At 47.5% G+C, this 13257-nt stretch overlaps 1 protein-coding gene across 1 annotated transcript; it reads right to left on the bottom strand.

The window, feature by feature from the left end:
• Positions 1-266: 266 nt before the first annotated feature.
• On the bottom strand, positions 267-11946 carry CPLX4 (complexin 4). Its single transcript, XM_082075046.1, has 3 exons — positions 11770-11946; positions 8999-9086; positions 267-1760 (listed from the first exon to the last, which is right to left on the bottom strand). Exons 1-3 carry the CDS (start codon positions 11934-11936, stop codon positions 1533-1535), a joined length of 483 nt encoding a protein of 160 aa, XP_081931172.1. The 5' UTR covers positions 11937-11946; the 3' UTR covers positions 267-1532.
• Between the last annotated feature and the right edge of the window lie 1311 nt (positions 11947-13257).

Genomic DNA, 13257 nt, shown 5'->3' with positions numbered 1-13257 from the left:
AGAAAGAGAAAGAGGAGGGAGAGAAAGAGAAAGAGGAGGGAGAGAAAGAGAAAGAGGAGGGAGAGAAAGAGAAAGAGGAGGGAGAGAAAGAGAAAGAGGAGGGAGAGAAAGAGAAAGAGGAGGGAGAGAAAGAGAAAGAGGAGGGAGAGAAAGGGGGGGGGGAGGAGGAGAGAAAAGGGGGGAAGAGAAGGAGGGGGGAGAGAAAGAGAAAAACTATACTTAGTGCATTTATTCATTTAAAATGAATATTTTTACTTGATTGGGTAGAGACACAGAGAGAGAGAAAGAGAGACTTACAAACCTGTAGGAAGATGCCACATGCATTCATTTGCAAATTTCATTACAGACGAGCTCTTGGAGAACTTACCAAATCCTTCATTTTATAGAATACCTGAGCCCCTCGAGAGTAGCGTTGTATACATCGTCCATGTGCAAGGGCTGTACAGTTTTTGCGTGGGTTATCCTGCATGCTAGCTGTATGGCTATAACACACCGGGGCTCCCAGCGTCGCGTTTGGGGAGCAGAAGGCAGCCGGGCCAACACCTGCTTCGGTTTTCCCCAGAAGAAACTCCAAAAACAGCAATAAAAATCTTGCTTGGTCCTGAATCTCCACCCATTGAACTGGATCGTGCCGGTCCCACAGGCTTAGGTTTAGTACGAGTGAAAGCCCTGCTTTGCCTCAGGGTTTAGGTGCCCTTCCCCAGCATCATCTTCCAGGTGGGCCAGAACTCGTTGAGCCTTGTCTGCAGCTGGCTCCGAGAATGAACGTGGTGGGCTCGTTTTCAGCCACACGGGTCATTTGCTGGTACCACAAGCCCGGAATTTGGCACCGGAGCAGCCAGCGGGCCGCTGCTCTCACCTGGGTCCGAGCCGCCGCGGAACCCGGGGCCGTGAGCGGAGCCGCCGGAGCAGCCGGAGCCGCGCACCCCCCGCGCCGCGCTGGGAGCTGCGAGCCCTGGCTCCCGCAGGTACCCACTCATTTCTATACGAGAGGACACTTCTGTCTCATGCTGTGGAGTTACATGCTTCACCTTTTGCTATATTCAGCACAGAGATGGCCAAAACCATTTTTATGTAAGATTTTTGCAGACAAGGCCAACATTTGAACACTGGATTTGTTTCAAAATGTTTGAAACAGATTTTTAAATTAGAAATATAGGTATTTATTTCTGAAAGCAATATGAAATGAGTGGTTACCTATGCTATGCATCAGAAGAACAATTTTGCCTAAAAATACACATTTAATAGCATTTTGATCACTTTGAAAAATGGAAAAAGGCACATTTTTTCCCCAATATTAGCTTTCTTAAACCTTGTTTCCATGGGGAAAAATGTTGTTAAAAAATGAGGTTCCGTTCTATCGTTGCACTAAGCAGTCACAGCACGTGACTGGGGTTTTAAAGTCTCTCTCTCTCAGTTCTCTATACTTACATTTAATGCTATAGACCTAAGTGCATTCTTCTGCTCGCTCCTGCTCTGCAGCCCCACTGAGACAAGGCTGAATCTGCCACCCTTGGGTAGTGGTATCTCTTCTACATCACAGAACATTTCTGCTCAGCAGCCTGTTTCATTTCAGTGAAGGTGGCTTGTGCCTTTTCTTTGATCGCATCCATGTCCATATTCTGGATGTTCTGCAGCTGTCCCAGGATAGAGTCTTTGTCTTCTTCCTCCACCTGATCTTCTGCCACCATCTTCTGAAGGTCTTCTGGCAACCCCACATCATCTCCAGCCATCTGTATTTGATTCTCATCCAATTCACTCTGATACAAAAAGAAAATAAAACAGGTACATGAATTTCTGCTGTCCCAGGATTTACTGAAGAGTGTTTTGTTTGTTTTAGGGAGAAGCAAAACATATGCACAGATTTTTCAGTCAAAGTTCTTAGATGCAACTCAGTGGCTTAACCAGCCCCCATTTTAGTGCTTAGAGTTTTCAGTGTCAATTACCTTTCTTTAAAGGGTTTCAGCAGCATCAGAACTGAGGCCCTCAGTGTCGCTGGCTGTTTTAGAAGTGTTTGCCATATGGGTTCGCTGTGGAACATGCTCATGCTGCAGGAAATCCACTACAAGTTGCTTGTATCCACAACACACTGCCCAGGCTGCCCTCTGTTCTGTGGTTCGGTTGATGAAGCAATAGCTTTAGAAAACCCATGTGGCTACCATTCCCCTATTAATTCGGTGGTGGGTATTTTCAGATATCAGCACTAAGTGGAAGCCTTCCTGAAGAAACATGCATTAAACTCAGGAAAAAATAACTAGGAAAAAAATGTCTCCACCTTTCCCAGACCACGTCTGAACTACATCTGGGCGTCTGGCTGCCATCTCCGAGCTGTGACGGAGCGCAGGGGCTGCCTGGTGCACCCTCAGAGCAGCGCTGGTACGAGGGTAACAGGAGGACTTGACAACAAAAGAGAGGATGGAGTTGGGTGTGAGTCTCAGAAAGCAAAAGCAGAGGGAACTGGAGAAGCAATTAAAACAGCTGAGATGAGGAAAGCGCTACACACACTTGCTTCCTGCCTGCCTGCTGAAACGCTCTATCGGTGGGGCTATGTCGATTTCTCAAACAATGGTGATTTTGTTCACATCTTCTGATGGATCCAGAGCTCAGAAGAACAGGATATTTTGACACAGTTCACACATCAAAGATAAGCATTAATGCCTCATTACATCTCCAAAATGAAGCATGACAGCAGCAAAGGCCTGATATGAATAAGCAGCAATGCTGTCAGCAGGAGGTGCTTTTGAGAGTGAGAGGGGTTCGTATGAATGAACGCATGCAAAAATGAATGGAAGGACGTATATGAGCAATGTTTGTGTAGTTTCAGGCCTCAGCAAGAACAGGCAGACTGGGAGGTTTGACTGCATAGCCACTATTTACCATTACATGTATTTGCACAGCTTTATGTTTCCAATAACTGCACTTCCCTTTAACCCGATTTCTCCCCATATCTCTTATGAACATACAGAGAGGTGTATCACAATTTTCACTACGTGGCTGAAATGGGTGAAGACATCTCTTAAGCCCTTTGGGTAAGGGCTGCTGCTATCAGATCTGTGGGAGACAGAAAAAATGTGTGAAGTTTTTCATCAGCAAATGCTGGTTATTGGAGGAGTGAGCCCTTTTGAAATTCTCCTAAGTAGCAGTAGAGGATGATAAAAAAAGATACAGGGTTAATTACTGAAAAAATCTCCCTAAGCAGACAATCACACATCATCTTTTCTTTAGAATTATTTATAATTTAAGACATCATCACTGCATACTACCGTATATTATGTGAAGAGGTGCCTATACAGTTCACAGAAAGGCCACTTTGGCAATGTGAACAATTGTTCGGCACGTTCTTGCACCGAAGCCTCCTGCCTTACTGAAGTCCGAGATGTGACGCACAACGCGGTTTGGGGATTCCAAGTGTTCTCTGACCACAGAAGAGCACATTTGGATGTAGTCTAAAGCCATACAGTTCTGCCCAAGTCACCTGCCTCTACACACTTGGCATTTAGCCTGACCTTGAACAGGGTAGGGTCACCCAACAGCAAGCCAGGAAGCACATAAGAAATAAGTTAAAGCTTGTCTTCTCACAAGGAGACCCCCAAGGATTTCCCCACAGGGTGTTCTTAAAGTCAGGCTAACGCTGCACAGCGAGCCTGCAGCTCCAGGCACTCAGCTCTGAGCGCCGGGAGCAGCCGGCGCTGCGAACGCGCCGTGTCTAGGCACTCAGCTCTGAGCGCCGGGAGCAGCCGGCGCTGCGAACGCGCCGTGTCTGTCAGCGCGACAGCCGCTCGCAACCGGAGCACACAGGGCGTGCGGAGCCCTACGGTCCCAGTGCAGGGACCCTTACCTGCCCAAGGCCAGACAGGGTTCTGACAGTAACAGAGGCATCACCCTGCTCCAGAATACTCTCAGCTTGGGCTGCAGAGAGCCCTAAAACAGGCAGACCTGACGGGCAGGACAGCCGGGGCCGTGGGCTTTACAAACCCATACGGAAAGTGCCTCAAGACCCTGGCAAACCTGCACCAGACTGGATGGCCTATCTCCTGCTGACTTTAATCTTTAGATTCCAGGTCTCTGCAAGCATTCAGCCACCCTTTTAGGATCTCTGAGAACACAAACCCAAGATCTATTCTAGTAAATTAAATATGCCTGGCACTGGTCTCTTGCCCCAAAGCCAGCTGGCCTGGAACAACCCACTGCGAGGCTATTGAACCCTCTCGCACTCCCAAACAGGGTGGTCCCATCTAACTGCCTATTGGGAATGCCTGTCCTAACTCCAAACGGGCCCTGGGAACTGCTTGAGAGAGTGCCCGGGCCAAAACTGGGTCAGACGCCATCCTGACCATTCAACAGCACAGGCAAGAGAGTCCTAGTGCCTGGTAATATTCTTTGACCCTGATAATGCATCTGAGGTAGTCAGGCTCAGATCCATTTTGTTACAGGTGCAATACAATAGAGTTCTTTACACATATGACACACAGGTGTAAGCAGAAAACAGTCAGTCTAAACACCTGTTAATATGAAGGCTGTTTGTAAACAAAAGATCAAAGCTCAGACTAATCCATAGGAGGGCCAAACTTTTTGAGCATCACCCTATCACGTACTGCTTTCCTTATGTCTAACTTACCCTGTCGTAAAACTTACCTATGCACAGAGACCCTTAGGTAGGGGAATCCAGACCTGATCCTGTGATTCACCACCTATAATGTACCAGTTACACACAAAATCAGGGCTCACTTCACCTCAACCTGCAAGTGGGATTTTTGGTAAGCAACAGAGCAGCCTCATGCTGGGCTATGCCACCCAAGGGCTGCAGGTAACTCACGAGTTGGTACGAGGAGCCACCGGTTGGAAACACCGGCCTTCCCCCCGAGACGCCCTCTCGTGCCCCCCTGCACAGGGAACACGTGTGGGAGCTGCCTGACACCCGGCTGTCAGGGCCCCACGTGCCCCACCACGTCATTGCCCAAACTGCCTTCAGGGAGAACCCCCTTGCCCCTGTGCCCCGAAACCCCATTTTGGCTCAGCCTCCTGGCATCCACTTTGTGACTCCATCTTTCCACAGTGGGTCCACAGATGTTTCACTCTGGCCTATTAAGAAAGCATTTAGATCAGCAAAATAATTCTTCAAGCTTAGGAAAGACTTGCTTTCAGATACTTATCTGAAGCCTGCACGCACTGAAGAGCTTCTCCTGAGACAAGTTTCTCTTTCTGCCCGGCCAATACGCATCCCCCGCAGCACAGCTAGAGCTTATGTAATGGCTGCAGACAAGTAAAACACCTTTAATTCTGGAATAGTGCTATTCATTCAATCAAGTCGAAACAGTATTGCCATCACAGAACAACAGAGCAAGAGCTGAGATTACATGACTATGTCTCACCATGAAAGGGATAAGCTTTCCTTTTTAACGTCTTTAGCAGCACTCATTATTGAAAAGACACCCAATTGCATCTGAGTACTCTTCCCATCTAAACACCGGTGAACAACAAACACCCTGCAGTTCCGTCACCGAGAACCCTGCAGAGCAGCGCCCACGGAAGCGCTGTGACTGGGGAAAGGGACCCACCTGCGCGGAGCAGATGACGGTCCCTTCCCGAGGTGCTGGAAATGCACAGATCATGACACAACCCCAGCTCTTGGACAGAAGAACAGCGCTAACGTGACAGTACTCTGACGGGCAGCAGTGGCATTTGAGGTGACACAGCGGGTACATGTGCCGATCAGGGGGGCGCAGGGGGGTGGGGCCCATGGGGAGAGGTCGCCGTGCCGCAGATGAGGTCTGTGGACAGCTCGGGTGGGCCTGTGGTCACATAGATGTTTCTCCTGCATCACAGGCATCATCTCCCCAAGACCCTGTGTTTAGACCTTGCAGAAGTTAATTGACTACTGTATCCCAGTTCAGAAAAAAAGGCAGCAAGTGAATAAAGGGTTTGGTGTAGTTTTTTAAAATTAAAATATGTATATATCTATACACTTTTTTAAAAATGTTTTGTATGAAGGCGATGTATTGAATACTCCAAAAGTGAAAAAGTTGTCCATAGATGAAAGGTCTCATGGCTAAAAACATCTTCCTGATGGCAAACTGAAGTTGACAATTCTGTTAATAGGATTAGGTTCATTAAGGGGCTGCTTTCTCTTATAAATCTAGCCCAGATAGCATGGAGCTTTAGATTTAGCACTGAAAAGGGGGCCCTGCTTAGTCCTGAATTTCAGGCTTTCATTTACAGTGCGTGCTAGTGATTGGTACTGGTAACATTCAGAGTTTCTGTCCCATACTGGGCTACCTTAAATTACTTTCAGTTCTGAAAATAGTTAATGCATTATCACAGCTCTGAAAGCATTTTGCTGCCATAATGTTGTATCATAGAGTTTAATTTTTTTCAGGGACACATAGCATGCACATATTGATTTAATTTTCTTCCTAATATAACAGACGGTTTCATAAGGGCTGATGAAAAGAAAGCAGACCTTAAACCAAAAATGCTATATAGGTAGACACAAATGCGAAAAAGCATATCCTACAAAATTTACTCGAAACCACCGCAAATCAGCTCAGTTAAGTACATGCTTAGAGCTCCCGTCCTGCCTTGGAACAAGCGTTCTACTGTCACTGCTGACATTTGGCCCCAAGGAGCACCTGGTGCATATCAAAGTGAGGATCCTGCTGGAGATGGGCAGGTGTCCGCCGTGTGCTCCTGGGCGCGACGGGCGGCAGCGCACGCGTGGGGCAGCCAGGGTGCCCGCGAGACCCAAACCACCTCAGGAATAAAGCAAGCGCCACGGGCGGGAGAGCTCAGGTCCCGGACACCGCTCCGGCGCAGAGCTGGCGCGCGGGTCCGAAGCCTTTGAACGAGCCCTCTCGGGACGCGGAGCTGGGCCTGGGAGTGCGGCGAGGCCGCGGGGAAGCACCGCTCAGTAGCTGGCTCAGCACACGCCTCCAAAAGGAAAACAAAGCCTAATGATATTTTACTGCTCAGCTGCTAATTAAAATGCTGGTGTTTAGAGATTTAGGCCTACAATCCAATCAACCACTTAAAATCTTGTACTTCATTTTTTTTCATAATTAATCTTTCTGTAATTAAACCTGCCCTCAGGATGTGTTTTCCTCTTTCTTGCCACTATGCTGAGCACCCATGGCCCAGAACAAACAGTATATTGCAACTGGCAAATCCAGAAGAGCACAGTGGACAATCTGCCCTTGCTCCTTCTGCCCCTATATATGACACTGGTCATGCGCAGCGCTCACGCATACCCATGTTTCTCCAGGCGTCTCCCTTTCTCTTCCAGACGGATATTCTGTCTGGAGGGAACTGGAAGACGCGGTACATTTCTCTAGTCCTTTTGATGCCAGGCTGTATCTGTGAGTGCCCGCAGTCCCCCACACATCCCCCACAGCACCCGCACCGGCCCCCGCAGCGCCCGCACCGGCCCCCGCAGCGCCCGCACCGGCGCCCGCGGCAGCTCCCGGGGCCCGCACCCAGCCCAGCCGCGCTCGCGGGTCATCGCTGCGCCCGCAGGTGCCGCAGCGCCCGCACGGTGCCAACGCGCATTGCCGCAGAGGGACCTGCGGCCAGAACAGCAACACCTCTAGGGAGCGAGAAACAGATCAAGCTCGTGTACAAGTGCGTGACCCTGACAGCCATCTGCGAAAGACCCAGAGGCTACAATACTTCCATTTAAAGAGGTGATTTGAATGAGAAGCTATAGGTGTAGCAATATGCCTTTGTTTTTGAGGATGACAAACTGTGCCTTCAGATAATTTTTAAAGTTAAATGTCCTTACAGAGAGTTTGTTAATCTGAAATTAGTTGTTATACAGAACTGTATTCGCTTCAAATTGGCTTACAAAAGCTTTATTCAACACTGACACGTTGGGCGGGCACATAAAAGTAGCTTAACTGAGGTTTCTCCACAGCATTTTTTCCCTTGCTTGCCACCACGGGCCTGTCTCAGAACATTCTGCAACACTTTAAGACAGCACTTCTTTTCCTTGGAAAGTCACTTAGCAAGGTTTTGGTTGCAAAAACAGATTTTCAAAGTTAGAGAACAATAAATGTTTCATCCCTGATTAGGAATGAGGCCTGCCTGGTGAAATACAGATGGAACAATTTTATCTAAGTCACAAGGTTGATTCCCTGTTCATCCAAATTGTAATGTGCCTTTAGGGTTCAAGCAAATGATTAGGAGTGGTGCAGTATTATGAATATGGCACTAGAGGGCTTTTGGCTACTCAGGGTTAGAAACAGCAAACTAACACTGTAGAAAAAATATAGAATCATAGAAGCATTTCGGTTGGAAAAGACCCTCAGGATCATTGAGTCCAACCATAATCTAAGTCAGGAACTAAACCATGTCCCCAAGAATCTCATCTATGTGCCTTTTAAACACCTGCAGAGACAGTGACTCTACCACTGCCCTGGGCAGCCTGTATGACTTACAATTTGTGTTTATATTATATAATCCCTTTTTGAACCTAGGTGACTTCGTTAATTTTAAATTGCTTGATCGCTGGTCCTTTCCTTCTGGCATTTCTGATGTTTCAGTGGGAAGTTCTTTAAGCAGCTCAGCACAGATATCTGCAAGTATTTCAGTACTTAGTTGTCCTGACCACAGAAAATGCATAAGCATTCAATTCTATCGCTCGCAGGTTCCACAATAGGTTTTAACATTTCTTTGCCCCCAGGCCGCGCCAGGACGGGTCGAGGGGCGCGGGGGCACCCAGCTCCGCGGAGCCCACGGCAGCCACGCCACCGCGGCGTCCCCACCGCTCTGCACACAAAACTCACTGTGGGTCCCCTCCAACTCGGGACATTCTATGAGCACAGAAAAAAAGGTCTAAAAGCAGCAGCCAGCAGGGAAAACCACGGCTCCGGCCTCCTCCATTTCCGTACTGGGCTGCAGCGGGGACCCCGCTGATGAAGGCAATTTGCCGTTTTCAGAACATCGGTAGTCAGTCTGTTCTAAAATTGGGCATGTAGCTAGATGAGATCAGGAACGCCAGGCTTACCTTAGGGAGTCTGTACTTTTCTCTCAGATGAACCCTCAGACAGGCTCGCTCTGCCTTTTTCTGTGCAAATGCCGCATCTCTTTCCATTCTGGAAATCAGAAAAAAAAGTATTCAAGAGACTAATAAAATACGGTCTTTTATACTGAACCAGTTGCTCGGCTGCAAAATGTTACGTGCGGGAGTTATTCCCAAAGGCACAAAAGAAGCGAAATCAATAAAGTGATGCTAACAGGCCAGACTTCTGCACCCTGAGCGTGTTCTCAGAACAGTTCCCTTGAGCCCTGTGAAGAGTGAAAGAAAAGCCAATACTACTTGTCTGGAGTTTGTACCTGTACTAACTGTTATTGTTCACTGTAACAACGAATAATTCTGATGAGCAGAACAGAAAAGTTACACTTATTCCTCGGTTATCGCATGGGGACACTTACAGACACGTGGCTGCCTGCCCGTGCCCCTGTTCTACAAACAGGGCGTTCTTACGGGTGACAACGCACGCAATGGCAGAACGGTCCTTCTGGCTCAGACCAGAAGTTCGCTTATCCTGGAGTCCCAGCTCCAACAGTGGTGGATGCTGAGAGGAAGAATTTAAGAGGATAAGCATCCCGTATCAAAACTGCTCAGCTTCCAAAAATCAGTGGTGTGAAGTACTAGAGCGGGAAACGGGCTCTACGTCATTGTCTTTAATAGGCCTGGACAGTCTCTGTCACCTATGGCTCCTCCTAGACTTGTCTGCATCCATTTATTGTTCCAGAACATCCTACAGCAATGAATTCCACAGCTTCCCTGTGTGGAAAGGTACTTCTTTTATCTGTGATTTTATGAAATGCTTTCATTAGGTTGAAGAACAATTCAGCACATTTTTTTGTTAGATTACTTGCACTGTCATAGAAATTCTATGGCAAAATTTATCTTGTTCCAGTACAGGTATTTTGTTACATAAAAGCTACTTGTAAGATGAAATGCTGCTTTTCCTCTGCTTCCACAAATGAGTTTTTTGGTCTCTCTCTCAGAAAAGTCCACGTGAACTGGAAGCCACCTGAACGTGCCTCCCCGGTCCCGCTCAGCCTGGGCTCTGCTGCCCAACGGAGGGCTGGCGGCCGCACCCGCGCGGGGCCGCTCGTCCCAGCACGTCCCTTCGGGGTCCGGTGGGGCTGGGGGCACTTTCTGCTCAGGTACATTTGAGCTTTTCGCTTGTCCTGGCATCACGGGAAGACCTCGCAAAACTCACTCAGCTGATCTGCCACCACTGCCCAGGCCCTGGCACTGTCCTAATCTGACACCTTTTTGTTCTGGAGGATCTAATTATCCAGTGGAACACGAAGCAGGTACCAGAGTGGCTGCGTGGCCGCCAGGAGCCTGCGACGTGCCGCACCAACCGGGCTCCCCTCCTGCTCAACCTCCTGCGGCGCTGGAAGCAAACTCTACGCGACCGTGCTGGAAACTGACAGCGCAAGCCACCCGTTTCTTTCTGCTGGTTCTCAGGGAAACGTATAATACGCAATCTGTGCACTTTTGTCTGTTTAATTGCCAAAGCAATCCCAAGCCTGAGAAGAACCCGAGGCCGGGGTGGCCACGCGAAGGCCCCGCAGCCCCCCCAGCCGTTCCCTTCTCCTCGAACGGTCCTGTCGTAGCTCCAAACTGTGCTCCCAGAAGCACATCCCCCCCCCGCCTCCGACGGCCCCAGCCGTTCCCTTCTCCTCGAACGGTCCTGTCGTAGCTCCAAACGTGCTCCAGAGCACGCCCGCGCCGCTTCCTCGGCGCACGGAACAGACACACGACACACCTGAAAACATCACAGAAATAACTGCTTTACAAGCTGTTTCCCTGTCCCAGGAGCCCCATTTTGCTGCTCAGCCTCAATAAAGCATCTTCCTGCCGGCAGGCAGCTACTGCTCTTTCAAATATCCTTTCACAAAATGTGTAGCAAACAGTCTGTATTTTATTCCAAACAAAATGATACCTATTTAAGATTTTATGACAGAAATGGCCACTGCTAAATACAGACCTGGATACCTCAGATTCCACTAGTCATTAACCTTTCACCTATAATCATCTTACATGACGGATTTACACAACCATTATGTAATTGACCGTTAGATGAACAGATGCATTAGAGATTTAAAAGTCAATTGTTTTCTTTATAATTATGCATTATTTGAACTCCTACACATTAAGGGCTTTATTTTAACTCTGGTTTGATACTTAAACACAGCAAGTGGTAAATATTATAATTACAAACAAAAAAAAACAGAGATTTAATCAGTTGAAAAGTTCTGCTTTATTTAATAGATTTTAGAAAAATACTGAAAATGTGACTAAAAAAATAATACTCTTAAAACTCATTAGTTTTTCATGTCTGCCATAATAAACGTGGATAAACAAAAGATTGTGTCTTGAAAGTGTACCTGACAGGGGGTTCACAGGACAGCAAATCACACACACTTTACAATTAACTCCCGCACTACAGAGAGCTTTGTACCTGTGGAAAAATTTGACAGATAAAGGACCATCAAGGAGGAACGAATCCAGGATACCGAGGTGTGGAGACAGCAGGAAAGTGTGGGAGAAAGTCACAGATGGGGGAGGAAGGGGAACACAACATTTTATAACTCCAAACTGGTGAACTTTTATTTTGCAAAGTCTCTTTAGCAAAGATCCATCTGCTTTAGAAAGGGAAGAGAGCTGAAAGTTTGACGCTTTCTTGGGTTATTTTTATCTGCACAGTTATCGAGAATCAGCCCCATACTGACAACAAGGGAACAGGTACTCACTTCTCCTCAACCATCTGCTTCTGATACTCCTCGTACTCCTCTCTGGTCATCCCCGCGGCCGCGGCTGGGTCGGAAGGAGCGCTGTCTTCTTTGCTTTCTTCCCCTCCACCTCCGAGTCCCAAGTTCTTTACCTGGTTGCTCAACATACTTTTCATTAGAAAGGCCATCTTCAAGAGGAAGGAGCCACGAGCAAACAACTACGAGAACGCAAAACCACACCGAGAATGTTTCCAAATCAACAACTGTAGGCAAGAGAATTTCTACAGCCACACCAGCTCCTCAAGGGCACAATGCTAGGGAAACGTGAATGCCAAAACCAGTTTGTCAGCCATAATCTGGATTAAAGAACGAACTCCTTAATATCTGGAGGCAGATGGTTCAGATTACTAAAAAAAAAATCATTAGATGCAGCTACCTACTTTTTATATTAATACCTTAAGCTAATTTTACACACACAATTATAATGTGCAATAGCACTTTGACTTCTTCAGTCGTGAGCCTCTCGCTTCCACAGAGATGGAAACATTCCCTGGAGCACAACAGATCGGAGCTCAAACGCCCGTTGATTAAACGGCCATAGTAAACTCATACAATTCGGGCTACTGAGCAGAAGACCCTCATGGATTTACAGTCAAATGAGATTTGAAAACAAATTCTTTGGTAAGCAAAAAGCCCAATCCTTTTTATCCATTAGTATCTTATCAGACTGGACTGAAATACATTGATTTTTCTTCATCTACTTCTCACAGGGTTGGTTTGTCTCTGAACTCTTTTTCCAAGAGGTAACCATGACAAGCAAACACCATCCTCCTGCTTCTCATGGTTTATCGCAGCTCTCCCCGGCTGCCTCCGCCTGCACGGGACACCCCGTGTTCATCCTGCCCGCCAGCAGGGGGGCGGCTCCGGCCGTCTGCGCGCCCCGACGCGGCCGCCACGTCCCGCCCGCGCGGCTGCGGCTCCGCGCCTTCCAAACCTCCACTCGCACCACCGGCCCCTCCGGGCCTGGTTAGGCGCAGATCTGCAGCATCTGCTACCTGCATCACAGGCTATTTTGGGAAAGATCATCTGATAGGTCTCGAAAGTTCATGATATTGGGTTTTGAGCATTTGTTCTAGTATGACTGACTGCACATGCCTTAATGAAACATTCTGTAATTTTGATTATCTAAATGGTGCTCCCAGCACTCTGATAATTTCACTGAGAGATGGGAGGACTCCAGTCTGCCTAATGCCTTAATCTGTATTAGAGTCTTTCTAATTAAAGCAGACCTGTCACTATTTAAAAAACAACAACAAAACAACCCACGGTATTATGTAATCCTGGATTATTTGTGATTAAACAGGAAAATTTGCATTTCTTATTGAAATATAGTAACACTCAGAAGCACAAACTCCGAATCGCAAAACTACTTTGATATACTATGAATACCTACGAAGTGTTTTGCTTAAATCAAAACTGATTTTTACAATCGCCGTGCTCTTCCGGAAC

The sequence above is a fragment of the Streptopelia decaocto genome (genome assembly GCF_964273445.1).
Source record: "Streptopelia decaocto genome assembly, chromosome: Z".
In the NCBI taxonomy this organism is placed as follows: Eukaryota; Metazoa; Chordata; class Aves; order Columbiformes; family Columbidae; genus Streptopelia; species Streptopelia decaocto.
Note: the sequence above shows the minus strand (reverse complement) of the source record. Positions and strands in the feature narration are given on the sequence as shown.